At 38.6% G+C, this 16,342-nt stretch overlaps 1 protein-coding gene across 2 annotated transcripts in view; it reads left to right on the forward strand.

Moving 5' to 3' along the window:
- The window catches only part of CWF19L2 (CWF19 like cell cycle control factor 2), a 69,813-nt gene that overhangs the window by 34,068 nt on the left and 19,403 nt on the right, over positions 1 to 16,342 (forward strand). For both annotated transcript variants that reach the window (XM_065678660.1, XM_065678661.1), the window contains 2 exons: positions 8,274 to 8,399; positions 9,635 to 9,772. In XM_065678660.1, the coding sequence (XP_065534732.1) occupies positions 8,274 to 8,399; positions 9,635 to 9,772 (264 nt within the window). The remainder of the gene's footprint in view (positions 1 to 8,273; positions 8,400 to 9,634; positions 9,773 to 16,342) is intronic.

Consider the following 16,342-nt stretch of genomic DNA (forward strand, 5'->3'; position numbering starts at 1 on the left):
TGTCAGTAAGAGAAGATTACACAATTATTTATAAGACAAAAGCATATTAAGACAAAGTGGCTTAACTTCCTTAATGTAATTTATAAGAAATTGTTTTACACAATTTAAAAAGTACTGGAGAAGTTGTATCAGTAACTGAAGGCCGTAAAATATCTTCCTGGTTTCAGTATATGTAACGGTATAAAAGGACAGAGTGGATAAAGCTTCTTAGAGTTCAAACTGATAAAGGCTTTGGAGTATGCTTTGACACTAGAAGCAAAAGCCATATCAAAGTGCTGCGCAGCACTTGTAGCTGGTGGTGCCATTTTTCTAGCTCTGTTTTTCTCCTAATACTCTGTTGAATTTCTGTGTATTTTTACTGCTGTATCTACCCTTTCACTGTTTCCTCAGAGTAAATTTTGGTTTTCCTAACAAATTTGACACCTCCCAAAACCCAAGAAAAAACAAAAGCAAAAACCTTTCTGGAAAGCCTTTCTGGTGCAGTGGAAACTTCCAATCTGAAATGGAAGATTAGAACCTCACTGATCCTTCTCCTGGTCTTGGCACAGCCTTGGTAAATAAATAGTATTCAACAATGATGAACTTAAGATAGTTTACATGTAAAGCCATTTATAAAAGTGTGAACCCTAAATTAACAATGTATTTTGTATGTGTAAGCAATGAAACACAATTATTGTGTTCAAAATTAGGTTTTGAAAGGAGAATTTGATCAACCAATGACTATTGGGACCACCTGGTCTTTAGTGTAATTATGTGTTAGGTCTCATTGGCTGTTGCTACCAATGTAAAGCAGAAGTATTTTACAGAAATAGGCTGTTTAAGAGGAGCACTTAAACTACGCACACATCCTTCAAAAGGAATAAAGTGTTTGGTTTTGGGCCAGTACATCTGGACAATGAGATATTGTTTGTGAGGCTGCATGTGTGAGATTTTTAGAGGTTCTTCATAGGTTCTGCACTGACAGCTGTGGAGAGTGGGGGCTCTCCACTGGTGTGTGGAATGAAAGTGCCACTACTAACATCAGTATTAAATTTGTTGTTCTGTTCTGCCTGTCTAGGTACGCAGATGTTATAGGCTCCTTGCTTTTTTAAGTCTTTCACTTTTCTTCTGATGTCTCCCAAAATACATAGGAGTGATAATGGCTTGAGGATGTGGATGTAAGTGAGTAGAAGCTCAAAAGGATGCAGAGTGAATCTTTGTTCTGCAACATCTAATTGTACAAATTCATCCTCTGCCTTTTTTTTTTCTTTTTTTTAACCCTTTTTTGGTATCCATGCTCCTTTAAATCATAGAATCATAAAATAGCTAGGCTTGGAAAGGACCTTAAGATCATCTAGTTCCACCCCCCCTGCCATGGGCAGGGACACCTCACACTAAGCCATGCCACCCAAGGCTTTGTCCAACCTGGCCTTGAACACCACCAGCGATGGAGCATTCACAACTTCTTTGGGCAACCCATTCCAGTGCCTCATGACCCTCACAATAAAGAACTTCTTCTTTATATCCAATCTAAACTTCCCCTATTTAAGTTTGAACCCATTACCCCTTGTCCTATCACTACAGTCCCTAATGAAGAGCCCCTCGCCAGCATCCTTATAAGCCCCCTTCAGACCCTGGAAGGCTGCTATGAGGTCTCCACGCAGCCTTCTTTTCTCCAGGCTGAACAGCCCCAACTTTCTCAGCCTGTCTTCATACGGGAGGTGCTCCAGTCCCCTGATCATCCTCGTGGCCCTCCTCTGGACTTGTTCCAGCAGTTCCATGTCCTTTTTATGTTGAGGACACCAGAACTGCACATAATACTCCAAGTGAGGTCTCACAAGAGCAGAGTAGAGGGGCAGGATCACCTCCTTCGACCTGCTGGTCACGCTCCTTTTGATGCAGCCCAGGATACGGTTGGCTTTCTGGGCTGTGAGTACACACTGCTGGCTCATGTTCATTTTCTCATCGACCAACACCCCCAAGTCCTTCTCTGCAGGGCCGCTCTGAATCTCTTCTTTGCCCAATCTGTAGCTGTGCCTGGGATTGCTCCAACCCAGGTGTAGGACTTTGCACTTGGCATGGTTAAACTTCATAAGGTTGGCATCAGCCCACCTCACAGGCGTGTCAAGGTCCCTCTGGATGGCATCCCTTCCCTCCAGCGTATCAACCGAACCACACAGCTTGGTGTCATCGGCAAACTTGCTGAGGGCGCACTCAATCCCACTGTCCATGTCACTGACAAAGATGTTGAACAAGACCGGTCCCAACACTGATCACTGAAAATCCTTCAGAAAAGTCTAACATGGCTTTCTCCTGCAAAGCCTCTTTCCCAGTGTGCCACATTTGTTCAGTTCTGGAGGAATACTGGTCTTTATTATACTTGTGTGAGCTTGTCTGTTACAAACATTAGGTGCTCCATTGCACTGTAATTCCCAGAATCAGCCTTTGGCCCATGTTAAAGGTTTCTGTTATAATTGCAACCCTCCATTATTTTTGTAATGAGACCTATTTAAGTGATACATTGCATGCTGAAGGATTTGGATGTGATGTATTGGAATTCTTTTTTAGGAGCTTTAGTGAAGATCATCTCTCATGGCAGTTTGTTTGAAAACTCTTTTTACTGATGTTTCAATTTAAAGGAAATTCCTAAAGTTTATTCTTTTTTTAAAAGAAGGGGGGAGGGGAAAGTTGTTGAATAGGAAAATCTTGCATTTAGAATGCAAATAATTTTTTATTCAGATGTCATCTTCTGATCCTGCTGTACCCATTTGAGCATGGGTTGTTTTGGTTTTTTTTTTTTTCTTCTACTAGAGAGATCTCTGCTTCTGAGGTGTTTAGAAATAGCTTCAGTAATTATTGTTAGTAAGATCCTCCTGAAAATCAACTTTTGTCTTGCCCTTTTATGTGAATACATTTAACTTTCTATATTTATGCTGTTTTGTATTCAGTTGTATTTAGTGAGGATTTTTACTTCTGAAAGATGACATTACCTCTAATAACACCTTTAATCTGAGTAATCATGCCTGACATGTTTGGTCCATTGGATTCATTTTGGTTTGTGGTATTCATTTACTTTTAGTCTCTAGTATGCCTTCAACATTAGTCTTCATGCTGTGTATAATCCATTATTTTATCCTTTTATCTGCCCCTTCTACTTTCACTTTGATAGACCACTTCCTTTTTTGTACTTTGTCTTCTAAAGCTAAATATTACTATGATTTTTTTTTTTGCCTTTTCCTTTTCTCTGGGATATTAAATCTAAATATGTTATGGTCACTCTCATATGCCTCGTGCCAGGACTTTGGACTCTTTGAAATTAGGAAAAAACCCCAAACCCTCAGAAAACTCATAAAACCCTTATAGGGTTCTGACTCAAATGATTTAATATGTATTGTATCCAGATGTTTTATTCTGGATGATTTCATGTTGCATAAATGAGAGCCCACTGAAATCCCTCATTAGAACTTTCTAATGCATTACTGTTTTCCTCTCTAGTGCCATTGTACACATCTGTGGTTCTTTTCTTCTAGTCCATCTTGGCTAAAAAAAACCAACCCCAAAAACCAACAAAACCAAAAACCAAGCCTCAAACGCCCCCATGATGATGATTTCATATTCTTCTTAGGCAACTGTACTGTTCAATAGTTGTTAATGTTCAAGAGCCTTTCTAGTATGTAACTTGCATTTCTTTTGCAGTTTAACTCTTTTTCTTCTTATTCATCACATACTATATTTTGACAAAACCTCTTCAGTTCTTTCAACCTACCAGCATGTGTTCCCTAATTTAGTCTTCATTCTCTTCTAACTTTTTTTGTGACCTCTAGTAATTCTTGCTTTTTTCCAGTTTCTCTTCTGTTACGTTACATCTTTCTTGAAGTGTAATGCCCCAAATAGGATGTAAGGCCATCTGAAGTCTTGCATGTGGAGAAATGGGAGTACTTTGCAGCTTCTTTGACTTTCCTCTTCCCCATCTCCTTCAACCTTTAAAATTGTTTTTACTGTCTGTCACAGTACTGAGCCTTGCTAAGTCACAGGTTGTTTAAGCATAACAGTTTTTACAAAAGTCCACCTACTCTGGGTGGTTGGTTTTTTTTCATATGACAAAATAAATAACCAATTCCTTAGCAATTGCATTGGTTACCTCTTTGTTACTATATCCAGAATACTCCATTTGCATTTATATCCCATTTAAAAATGTACCGTACAGTCTTTTTGCTCCTATTATATTTTTTTCTGCAACCTGTTATCCTCTTTTTCATCTAATGCTGATTGGGTTTTCTTTTTTTGTTGCTATGTTTTCAGATTAATAGTGCTTAATTAATGCTGCATTGATAACTAGATCTCACACCTGTCTGAGCAGCACAGTGATAACATGAACACCCAGTCGTCTTCCCTCTGGCAGTCTGCATCTCTAGCCTTGTTTGACCTATAGCACATAGCAAGGGTGGGGTAGAAGCGTACAGCTTTTTTCTCATGTTGCAGTGAGTTACCTCTGCGCCCGCTGTCAGTAGAGAGAAAACACCTTATCTTGTACAAAACTAGCATCTGAGTCACGTATCTGGTGGCTGCAGAAAAAATAAGTAGTGGTGTGTGTGAATTTTCTGAAAATACCATTATTGTTATTGGAGCCAGACCAGTGTTGAACATCTTGGTTTCCTTTGCAAAAGGAGATTTGCCTTTGGTGATACAGAAGAGAGAAGTTTGGCTTACCTAGACAGCTTTTTGGTCCGTAACTACTGCCTTCATGTGACTTTTCATGGGAAAGTATAATTAAGCTGTTGAAGCTAGCATATTTCAATATCTACAGAATTCCCAGACTTCACTGGGGTTTTTGGGACAAGCTTTCATTAGGCAAGGGTAACAGATGTAAAGCAGACATCAATAGTTTGTTGGAAAATAGCTTCAAATTGAGATTAATAAAGTCGTTTATAAGATCTGACAAATCTTATAATGCAATCAAGAAGCTCTCAGGCTTTTTAAAGGTTTTTCTTTTTTTATACATATATGCTTTTAGAAAGTTAAATACTTATTTTTTCTGATGAAGAATTTCTGCCTTTTTAAAGTATTATTTTTTTGGGGGGTGGGGCATATGTATATATCCTCATTTAAGTCTGAGAATAAGTGGGAATGTACTGTTGTCCCTGTTTTGGAAGGAGCTGAGCTGACCTGGCTCTTGACAGAACATCCATCATCTGAATGGATGTCTGTCAGCTTGAAAGCTGAAAGGTAGTAAATTCCATTCTAAATGAGAAGGTAGTTGTTGGGATGGTATGCCCTGAAGCATACTTTCATCTGCTGATGAATGAGGGCTGGGCACATAAAGGGAGTGATACGGAACAACAAATGGCACTTGAGTACTTCACTGGTAACAATATTGTAAGCTGCAACTGTGAGTACCTAGAAATGGAGTTTGCAATAGTTGAGATGTAAGGTTTAATGAAGTATTCAAGGAGTCATTTGGGAGATGGGTATATTAATTCTCCTCCCTCGTGTTTTGTCTGAGGGATTGGAATCCATGGTAGTGCGTTCATCACTGAGCTATATGATAATGTTCTATTTTCATACATGCTGATAAATTCTGTCTGGCTTAATGCGTCCTCCATGTCTATTCTTCACTTCTGCTGTACAGCTGTCCCAGGCTGTTCCTGCTTTCTCTGCTTGGTGGCTAGAGAAGTCATGGGAGATAGTCTTGTAATCTTGCTGAGCTGCATTGAAGTTAAATGAGTGGATGATATTACTCCAGATTATTTTTACAAAAGGGTATATTTTTCTGAGATGAATCTGTGATTGGGGCCCTTTTTAACAAACTCAAGAGTGTTAATGAGCACTGGATCTGAATGAAGTCGACCAGGGATAAAATGAAGAGATAAGGGTGCTTAGCCCAGCATGCTATTGTACAAGGAAATTGAGGGATCTTCTCTGTGCTCAGATGAGTGATGATGATTTTACTATCCATTCACCTGTCACTGGCAGACAGATTGATCTGAAGCCAAGCAATTGGCAGCTTGCTTCTTGGGTTCTGATAAAGAAAAATCAGCATTACCAGGAGTTTTCATATTGACCTTTTGTATCTCTGTCTACTGGTAAGGACCATGCTATGAACTCCTTTCTTTCTGATAACCAGCTTTTAATATGTTCACAGCTGCTCTGTTTTTCATCTTTGTAATATCATCTCAGAGGAACTGTCAGTCATAGCTATCAGGGGTTTTCGTGCGTGTGTTTTTCTTCCTCACCCTTCAACTGAAGGAGCGTAATGCAGAATGGACACACACTTTTTTATGTAAGTTGTGACATGGATCTTGCGATACCTCTTCAGTTAACAATCTGCTTGAAATCAAGTTTGAACTGAAAGTTTAGAAAACTCAAAGCAGAAGACTAGTTCTGGGTCCTGGCTTCTGTGAGTTTGGGTGCTGGAATGTGGTGCTTTGTGAACTCCAATATTGTAAAAAAAATCCCCCAAAATTACGCTGACAGGAATAACGAAAGGAAAATAAGGAAAATTACACCATATATCATTAATTTCCTCTTGGCCTTTATTCAGTTTAAATAACAGATGTATCTCAGACAAAGGATTCCATTGACTGATTTCACTATTTCTAGATCCGGTGGTTCCTATTTAGAGTTTCTGAACTCTTACACCAGTTGTAAGATGGTAAAATGTACATTTAGCGCTGTTTGTCTCATTAAAGTGCTTCTGTGGTCCTCCGGAGTGCCTTGTCTCAGGTTCCACCTTCTGGAAGCTTCCATTTTGGTTTTGAGCTTCATTATCATTTGTCCTTGAAGATCAACCATCTCTCTTGGGCACCTTTGTCATTCGTGACCATCCCTCATGAGATGAAGCCAAATAGATCCCTGAATAAACTGAAGAGCATTTTCCTATAATCCAAGGGATTTTCTTTGCTCTGTTACTTGCCTTTCTCACTTCCCTTAGGATCTTAAGCTCCACTGTCTCTTGGTTGCTGCAGCCAAGGCAGCTGCTGACCTCCATGAGCCTGATTAGGCTGTTTTTTAAACTTTCTGAGTGGAAGATCTGGTAGAGCAACATTCCTAGCCAAGTTTGTCAGCATTTGTATCAGTACTTGCCCTCAATACACTCAAAATCTGGATTGTTCGTGCCCTACTGTGCTGCTCTTCTGGCAGATGAACTGATGGTTCTATTCTACTGTGAGGACCAAAGATTGGTGTGTGAAAGCTTTCCTTGTTGCCGTGTCCTGAGTATGCCTCTCACATCTCCAGCACCTCAAGAGATTGGTTTAGTCAGGGTTAGAAGATAATTCCTCATAATTCCAAAATTTCTATGTGGTATATAGAAGCAGTAACTAAGTATAAGGGTAGTTTATATGAGACTGAATGTGTTTGCCATCCAAAGGCGTTTAAATGACTTATTTGGCATATATCTGAGGTGTTCCTGCCCATGGCAGGGGGTTGGAACTAGATGATCTTAAGGTCCTTTCCAACCCTAACTATTCTATGATTCTATATCACGTAAGTGCTTGGGTTTTTTTCTGTGTATTTTGGCACACGAACAGATGATTTAAATGTTGTTACTTCTGCCTCAGTCTATAATTTAATTTGACCTAAATAACCAAGGTACATCTACTCATTTCTTCACCATAGAGAGATACTTGTTGAGCTGTTTGTGTTTCCTATTCTGCATACCCTATAATCAAGATTAAAATATTATCATTATTACATTGTGATGAAAGCGAGCTGTGTCAGTGGTAGGTGCAGTGTAGGAAATAAAAGTCGGATCTAGTAGAATCTGTTGAAAATCTATAGCTAATGTTTTGTTTGTTAGCCAAGTTTTCAAAGGAAAAAAATACACCAAATCACACAACACGCAACACAAGACCCACAAACTACAAAAAGGCCAGAAGTGGTAACATGTTGCAGATTTCCAGTGGTTTTCAGGAATATCCTGTTATAACGGCGGCAGTGTATATTAATTCACTATTATCTATTTGAATCTTCAGAAGCTTTGTATTTCTTCTGGGGATTAGGCTTTATGAGAAAGTACCAAGAATACAAACTTGGTTCTTTTAGGAAAAGATTGGTTAACTCTGCATTGGTTAACTAGCTTAATATATGTTCAATATTCTGTTCGTTTTGAATGTGGAAAAGGAGCCTTGTGTGAGGTAATAGTGTCTGCTTTGAATTACAATGAACACGCAAAATTTTAAGAATCTGTTATTTAGTCTTTAGAATTTGAAATATTAAATTTAGTGTGGATTAGGTGTTTCTTTTGGTTTTGTCTGTGTCAACTGTTTTAAAATATGTTTTAAAACCTGACACAGCCTTCAAGACATCAAGAAGCAGAACAAGTTGTCCTTGTCAGAACAGATCAAAGTGGAAGGGCATGGCCTGTGACCGCACCAGCTGAACCACAGGAGCCCAAAGGAGGAAGGAGAAAGCGACAGATGGTAAGTTTTACAAACGTATTAAAGTGTAATTCTGAAATGATTTTATAGTTTTATGATGAGTAATATGAGTGTCTCACCAGAATGTCAATAGGTAGTTAAAACGTTCCTGTCAGAAGATGGTTGTAATTGTGTTAGAGTATGTATTTATTAAGCATATATTAAGTTTATTTTCAGACTCTGTTTCCCTAGGGATCACTTTAGGATGTATTTAAATGCACATTCAAGAAAAAGTAAGTTTTTCAAGTTATCACAGCCAAGGAGTTTCTATTACATAAAGTTATGTAAATAATGAAGATTAGCAGAGGTGAACATTTCCAAAATGTGATTTTACTGAGATACTCAACTCTCAGGGGCTAATTTTCTTTTGCTTTTATTTGATTCTGATCAAAAATACTGCTACTGCTGATAATAAAAATTATTACCTAATCTTTGTAACGGTGGTTTGGGGAACAGTGAGAAGCTTGGAAACTGGAACAGTGTTTGCTTGCAGCAGTGAATAACCTAATATTTCGATCTTTTTGCTGTAAGAGGAGATAACAGTAGTTTGTATTTCTGGCAAGCATGTTCTTGATTAGTAGGACATATCAGTTTGTAACACTGCTACAGAGGAGTGAAAGGCACAAGAGGGTGAGGAGTAGCTTGCCATCCTCCTATTGTTTTCTATTTTGGAAAATATCATCTTGTTTTACGTTAATGACCATTCCCTATGCTCCTTCAAGATTTAATTTAATCCCGCTCTAAAGGACAAACTCTGTTGTTTTGTGCAGTCTAACATGACAGCATTTCCCAGCAGAGGTACCACATATATCAAGTTTTCACTACTGTGATTGCTGTGTTTCAGTAGTGTCTGTGACTTGACAGTTCAGAAGCTTCTGTAAATAATGAAGATTACTTTTTTGAATAGTCTGTTTTTTGTGGGCTGATCAACTGTTTCACTTTTCTTTGGTTGTTTTCATCTTTCCTGAATGGTAATATTGTAGCTCTGGTAGCTTAAGGATATGATAGATACAGCAGTTCTAGGAAGAGGCTATGTTTTTATTTCAGTGTACTGATGCAACTGAAGAAAGGGGGAAATGCTCTTTTCCTTAAGTGAAATGAAGCAGCAAGCCCAGTTGTTTCAGATGTGCTTAGCTTGATTCATGATTCTTTAAACTTCCTGAAATTATTAAGTTCTGAATTTTATAGTTGATCATTCTCACTAGTTTAATATTTATTTTCAATATATTTGCTTCTAGATTCCTACTCATGTAGATAAAGAAAGAGTAAGGTATTTTCAGGATGATGATGGTATGAACCTAAAGGATTTGGTCAAAAATGAGAAGATGAGGACAGCAGAGGATCAAAACTCACTGTTCATGCGTATGGCATCAAAGGTAATGTGTTGTGTGTTTGGCTTTTTAATTAAATATTTTATTATTAGAAATGTCAGAGTAGGACATGATGCCTCAGTGCTCTAGGTATGTTGCTTTTGGTTGAGAACTCTGTCTTGAGTAATAATCAAGTCTATTGTAAGATGGTCCTGGTAAATGTTATTAGTGGTGGCAAGCTGCATGCACCTTCATAGAGGAGACTGTGTTCTGCCTGTGAAATTCAACACTTTTGAGGTGACCACTCTTAGAGTCTTGTACATCAATAGGTTACTTATGCCCAACAAAGCAGGTTTTCCGCAAATTAGTTACAAATACAAGAAGCATTTTCTTAGTGTGTAGAAGATCTCTTCCCTCTAGGAGTTATAAGAATCAATGAGATTTGAAGCAAACTACCTGAAATTCCATCAGGATATCCTGGTTAGTGAGATAATTTATGCTCACAGGCCACACAGATTTATACATCATGGTTCCATGAGTGATTCTACTTAAAAGAGGGTCCAACTCACAGATAGTGCAGTGCAAATAGAACTGTTAATTTCTGTCATCCAAACTGAATAATAAAAATACACTTTCTGTGCTCGGTATGGAAGTGTTTGACAGAGATGATTTCCAGTAGCTACGACACAGTTTCTCTAGCATGCTTCAGATTTTACTGGGTTTACTGCTCCAGTATTTTGTGCACTGTTGAGCAGGTTTTGAAAAAGCTTGTTAGCTTGGAATTAGTATCATCACAGACAGAATTAGTTTCTTCCATTTATTTAGAAGGCAGACAGGGTCCTAGGAAGTAGATTTTGGTTGGTTTGTTTGTTTTTCTTTTTAAAATTCTCCTCCCTTAGCCAGTACTTAGAACAATCGGGAAGACCGCGATAGTGCCCAGTAAAACATATTTAATCTGATGCTATAAACCGTGTGGCAGGAAATCCTTCTGTAGAGATTATCAGAATTTAGTGTGGTTTATGCATTTTAATTCAGCTGCTTCTGGGAGATGTTCTTATTCACTGGCATACTCAAAAAAATGGTGCCCTTGGGGGTCCAATTAAATAAACACATCTTCTTGGCAGTATTTGATTTCCTGATTGACCTTCCCTTCAAAAAAAAAAAAAGTCCAAACACATAAAACTTTGCTTCAAGACATGTGTAATAGTGCAAGCTATTAACTAGAATTAACTAGCATATCTGCCATGCAAACATTTACAAGTAAATGAAAATATAAGGACACAATATTAATGTGTCTTTCTGAAATCAGTATTAATGTGCTTAATCTGTCCTGTGTTTGGTCTGATGTTTTCATGTGACTGCTTCCACTGAGCAGTTTACGGATTGCTTTTTGTGCTCTGATTCTTTTCAGAGACGTGAAAATAAAACTGGGCTTATTTGAGGTTCATGAATTTGGCAATAGCAAATGTTTGCTGTGCCCTTATGAATTCACAGTGGAGAGTGCTCTCAAAAAGAGAAATTTTTTTTTTGCTTGGATTTTTCAAACTGAAATGAAAGGCCATTGGGGCTTTTCTGAGAAATATGTGTGCATTTAGGTACTTGGCTTGCCCCTGAAATTTCTAAACTTTGTGGAAAAGCATTATTTGTGTATTCATGTATTTGCTCATTCCAAGCTTCAAACTGGAAATAATGTTTGACTTTTAGAGCATGTTCAGTGCTCAGTGCTAATTGCACATGTATGACACTTGGGAAAACATCCTAAGAGGGTGGACACCTTCCCAAAAAAGGCTAAAACTGTATTTAATTTATTAAAAATAAACTGAAGGGTGAGTGAACAGAAGAATAAAGAATTTCTGGAGGTTAAAAGAAAAATCAAATCCAGAACCCAGACATTATTTAAAAAGTACTTGTCATATCCAAGTAAGGAGAATGGAAAAGAGTTTGAGCTTTGCAGGCTTAGAAGTAAGCTTTCATAAGAAAAATCATCTGTAGAGAATTGCTTTAAGTAATTATTTTGAGTTTGCTAAAAGCATAGAACTAGGAGCTAAACTCATTGGAAGCAAGAAGCCTCCAGGAATGTGGTGTTGAAAAAACCTGCTCAAGGCCCAATTAAAGCATTTAGGAAAAATAAGTGCATACAAGAACTAATGAACTGTTTGTATTAATGTCCTCTATAAATGAGGTCAGAGAGATTCTTTTGCATGAGCAATTATTTACAGGGAATAAGTAAAAAACTATCTCAAGTTGACAGTGTCAGTAAAATGAATTTTAGCCCAGATTTACAGAAATCCATTAGCTTAAAAAGAATCCTGAATTTGGGATGAATAATAGCAGATGACTAAAACTGAATGGTCCTCCTCCTTAAGTTGTCTGAAAGAAGTCAGGTGTGACATGAACTGCTGAATGTAATCTTTATTCATCCTGAGGAACAGAAGATGGCAAGTATAATGGCAATCTTTAAGAAGAAAACAGGGCAGAAGTAAATAGTTATTTTTTATTTTAAAAAGAGGGTTGCCAGTGGGTTAAGAACATAATTATTCAGGGCTGTCAGACATAGAGGTCATTCTAAATTCTAGAATTTCAGAATAGATAGCTGGGATTTTTCTAACACTATGAAACTTATATCTGAATTGGTACGTACTTTAGAGAGCTGCTGGAGACACGTACATGTTTTAGTGGTATGAGTCATCTGTCCCATTTTGAATGCCGTCTGAAAGACATTATGGGTATAAAAGTTATTAAGATGTCTAGCTCAGACACAGGAGATTGTGCTATAGACCTTTCAAATAAGGAGAAAGACATCCCACCATAGGTATCGAGGCAATAAATTCAGATGAAAGACAGGGTCAATAAATGCAGAATGATGATAATCATGAAGCTGAGTGAAGCCATAGCTGTGCATCTGCCACAGGAGGCTGTTACTGCTTGTTTTGAGAATCATTGCAAGTCTGCAAACGTCATCTCAGTGCTGGTGTAATTAAAAGGAGAAACGGAATTTTGGAGATTGTGGAAAAAGGAAATTTAGGACCAATCTGAAACATATATGGTACCCATAGCTTCAGTGCTACCCAAGCCTGTAAAGCATACCCTGTCATAAAATGGTGGCCATTTGAAGTAAACCTAAGTAAGCAACATTTCTTCAGCCTGGTAGGGGGGAAAGACAGCTGGTACACTAGAACACAGTTAGCATAATAAGTTTAGTAGAAACCAGCTATTTTTGTTTCTCGTATGTGAAGTATTCCCAGGGCAGAGTTTAACATGAAGGGTTTGGGGTATTTTTCACTGAAGGAGGAAATTGTAGAACTTGCACTGTAGCTAGAGCATGAGATGCTGAGGAGGCCTGAATTGTGAGGTGTAAAGAAAAAAAGATACAGACTGTGAAGTGCAGTTTCATTGGTAAATATTAAATAGGGAGATCTAGACAGGCTTTTGGTGCAGGATTTCCACAGTGAAGTGCTGAGAGCTGCAAGTGTGTAGCAGAAGTGTCAGTTCTACGTGCTTTGTTTATGCTTTCCCCCATATGTTTTAGCCATTGCTGGAGATTAATTTTGTAACATAAAATGATCACAGTGCTTGGAGTAAGCAGCTGAATTTAGTTATGTTGTATTCTAGAGGCTTTCCGTTGTTTGGTTTTGGTATTGTTTTATTTAAGGATAAAATTTCTTATTAATGTTACAAGAATGTATTGTGTTTCCTTGCCTTATGCAACTGCTTTATATTGTAGTTTGGGAAGACTCTGAAGGTTCCTACTGACTTCAGTAAACTTTGGGTCAGATGCTGTATACCATATGTACTGTTTTTCTTTTTTGTGTTCTTTTTTTTGGTGTTACATTACATTATTTTATTAGGACCAAACCTCTTTTGTCAAGTTTTACTTGGATAACAGTACACAAATTTGACACAGATGGGTTACTTTCTCTTTGTATATTCATTTGAGAAGTGGAAAAAATATCCACAAAAAATGAATCTGCCATCTTTCAGAAGAGCTTTGGGAGAAAACTGCTGAATGTCTGTAAATGGTATCCTACCCAGGACAGGAGAAGGGGGATCCTACCCCTTAAATTCTGTTGAATAATTTAATTTATCTTACCAGTCTGAACTGCTTTTGTTGAGTGGTTGTTATGATTTCCCTGGAGTGGCTACTGGGATAGAAGTTATCTACTGCAGATGAGGGAGTTGCTTTTGATGAATAAAATGTAGGGTATATTTTTTACCACAGTCTTCCTGTAAGGGTCTCTACTGCACTAATACTTTTCGTTACAGTGGTGGTTTTGCTACCCTGAATTCTAATGTCAAACCTGGTGGCAACATAATTTGTGGGAAAACAGATATTCAACGTGTGGCTCATCCTTAGGTTCAGTTGGATGCCTCTTTTCAGCTTAATGGAAACCAAAACAAAATTTGTTTGAATTGCTGAAAATAGTATTCTTTTTTAAATCTGTTGCGTTTGTTAGTTTTCTTAAAATTGCTGACTGCTCAGTCAAGTAAAAAGAAGAGACTAAAAACTTAAGGAGCTTCTGCTGCCATAATATAGCCAAATATGTCTGTGCTTTTGTCTTAGAGCATCTATCTTATGATCAGATGATATTTTTCCATACTGGTTTTATCTTGTTCAGTCCAGTGAGTGTTCAGCATTTGGTAGCGAGGTGGCTCTCCAGTGCTTACAGCTCTTTGGTTATGCAGTGTCATCACCCTTTCTTGCCACCTTTACTCCAATATGAATCTATCAATGTGAACAGAGGAGCCTAAATCGTCTCTGCCTTCATCACCTCGGTCTTGTGTTATGTGGTTGCTCCTTCTGCTGTGCCAGCCAGCAGTGTAATTCCCTATGCAGCTGTGGCTGTGGTTACCACTAAGCATATAGACTACAGCACTATTACTTCCTTCATGGATTTACCCAGGGCTTTATCACATCCCCAGCTATGCCAGAAAGAAAATTCCAGAAACACGGTTGTTGAGGATGGAAGAAATTACACTGCTGTCACAAATGGGAATGGAAGGAGAAAGATGGACCAACATATTTTCTAGCTTTTATGCAGCTGAATGCTGAGCTCCGTGTGAATGATACTTTCCCAATATTTCGCGTTTTAATGCTATTTTAAATTATATAAAGGCTAGTTGTTATGAATCTCTGAAGAATTTTACAAAGTTGCAGTTTTGTAAAGGGACGTCATAGAATGGTTTGGGTTGGAAAGGACTTAAGATCATCTAGTTCCAGCCCTGCTGCTACGGGGCAGGGGCACCTCACACTAGACCAGGTTGCCCCAAACCCTGTGCAGCTTGGCCTTGAACATTGCCAGGGATGGGGCAGCAACAACTTCTCTGGGCAGCCTGTACCAGCTCCTCAGCACCCTCATGGAGAATTTCTTCCTTATATCTAACCGAAATCTCCCCTGTTTAAGTTTGAACCCATTGTCTCTTATCCTGTCACCACAGACCCTTATGAATACTATCTATCTCTCTGGCATCCTTGTAGGCCCCCTTCAGATATTGGGAGGCTGCTATGAGGTCTCCCCTAAGCCTTTTCTACTATAGACTCAACAGACCCAGCTCTCTCAGTCTCTGTTAGGAGAGGTGCTCCAGCCCTCTGATCATCTTTGTGGCCTCCTCTGGACTCTCTCCAAGGGGTCCACATCCTTATTTTGAGGGCCCCAGAGCTGAATACAGTACACCAGGTGGGGTCTCATGAGGGCAAAGTAGAGGGGAAAATCGTCTCCCTTGACCTGCTGGGCACTCTCCTTTTGATGCAGCCCAGGATACGGTTGGCTTTCTGGGCTGCAAGCACACACTGAAGCCGGCTCATGTTGAGCTTCTCTTCAGTCAACAGCCCCAAGTCCTTCTCCTCACGGCTGCTCTCAATCCATTCTATGCTCAGCCTGTAGCTGTGCCTGGGATTGCCCCGACGTGGGTGCAGGACCTTGCATTTGGCCTTGTTGAACTTCATGATTTTGGCATTGGCCCACCTAGTCTTTTTCCCACTTGTAAAATTTCCTTTTCTCAAGAGCTCCACGAGATCAGATGGAGGCACTATGCCACCTGCTAGCTATTTATTTACCTTTTGAGCCAATGTTTTAAATATATATGAAATGCAAGTTCAGATTTACCATCCCCCTCTGGCTCACTGTTCTTTTTCTCGTTGTGGTTCTAACACAACCTTGTGGTACTTGACTCTCTTGAGTCCTGTTACTTTTGGCTTCTGTTCAAAGCACGCTGATGTGGATGTCAGTTATCTTGGACAGTCTGAAATACAGCCTCTCCAACAGGCATCCTATGCATGCTATTATGTCTAATTTATGACTGGTGAAAAAGATTCACTTGAAAAATTTTCACTGGTGAAAAAGATATTTTTTTTCCTTGTTTAAAGAAAAAATCAAAAGCCCAACACTAATCCTTTTAACATATAGGGAAAAAACCCCAGGCCTTAAATCTGATTCTTTCACTTCACTGTTACTGTTAAAGAAAAAAAAAAAACACTGCCTTTTTGAAGTTACTGCATTCTACTTTTTACTTTCTTCAGCTTGAAATCAGTGCTGCAGAAGCATGATTGTAGGATACAAGAAAAGTCAACAAACTATTTGAAAACTGGTATTTTTTTCCTGCCAGTTTTAGAGTACAAAATGGGTGTGAAATCTTAAG

This window comes from Lathamus discolor, chromosome 4, assembly GCF_037157495.1.
Source record: "Lathamus discolor isolate bLatDis1 chromosome 4, bLatDis1.hap1, whole genome shotgun sequence".
NCBI classification, from domain to species: domain Eukaryota; kingdom Metazoa; phylum Chordata; class Aves; order Psittaciformes; family Psittacidae; genus Lathamus; species Lathamus discolor.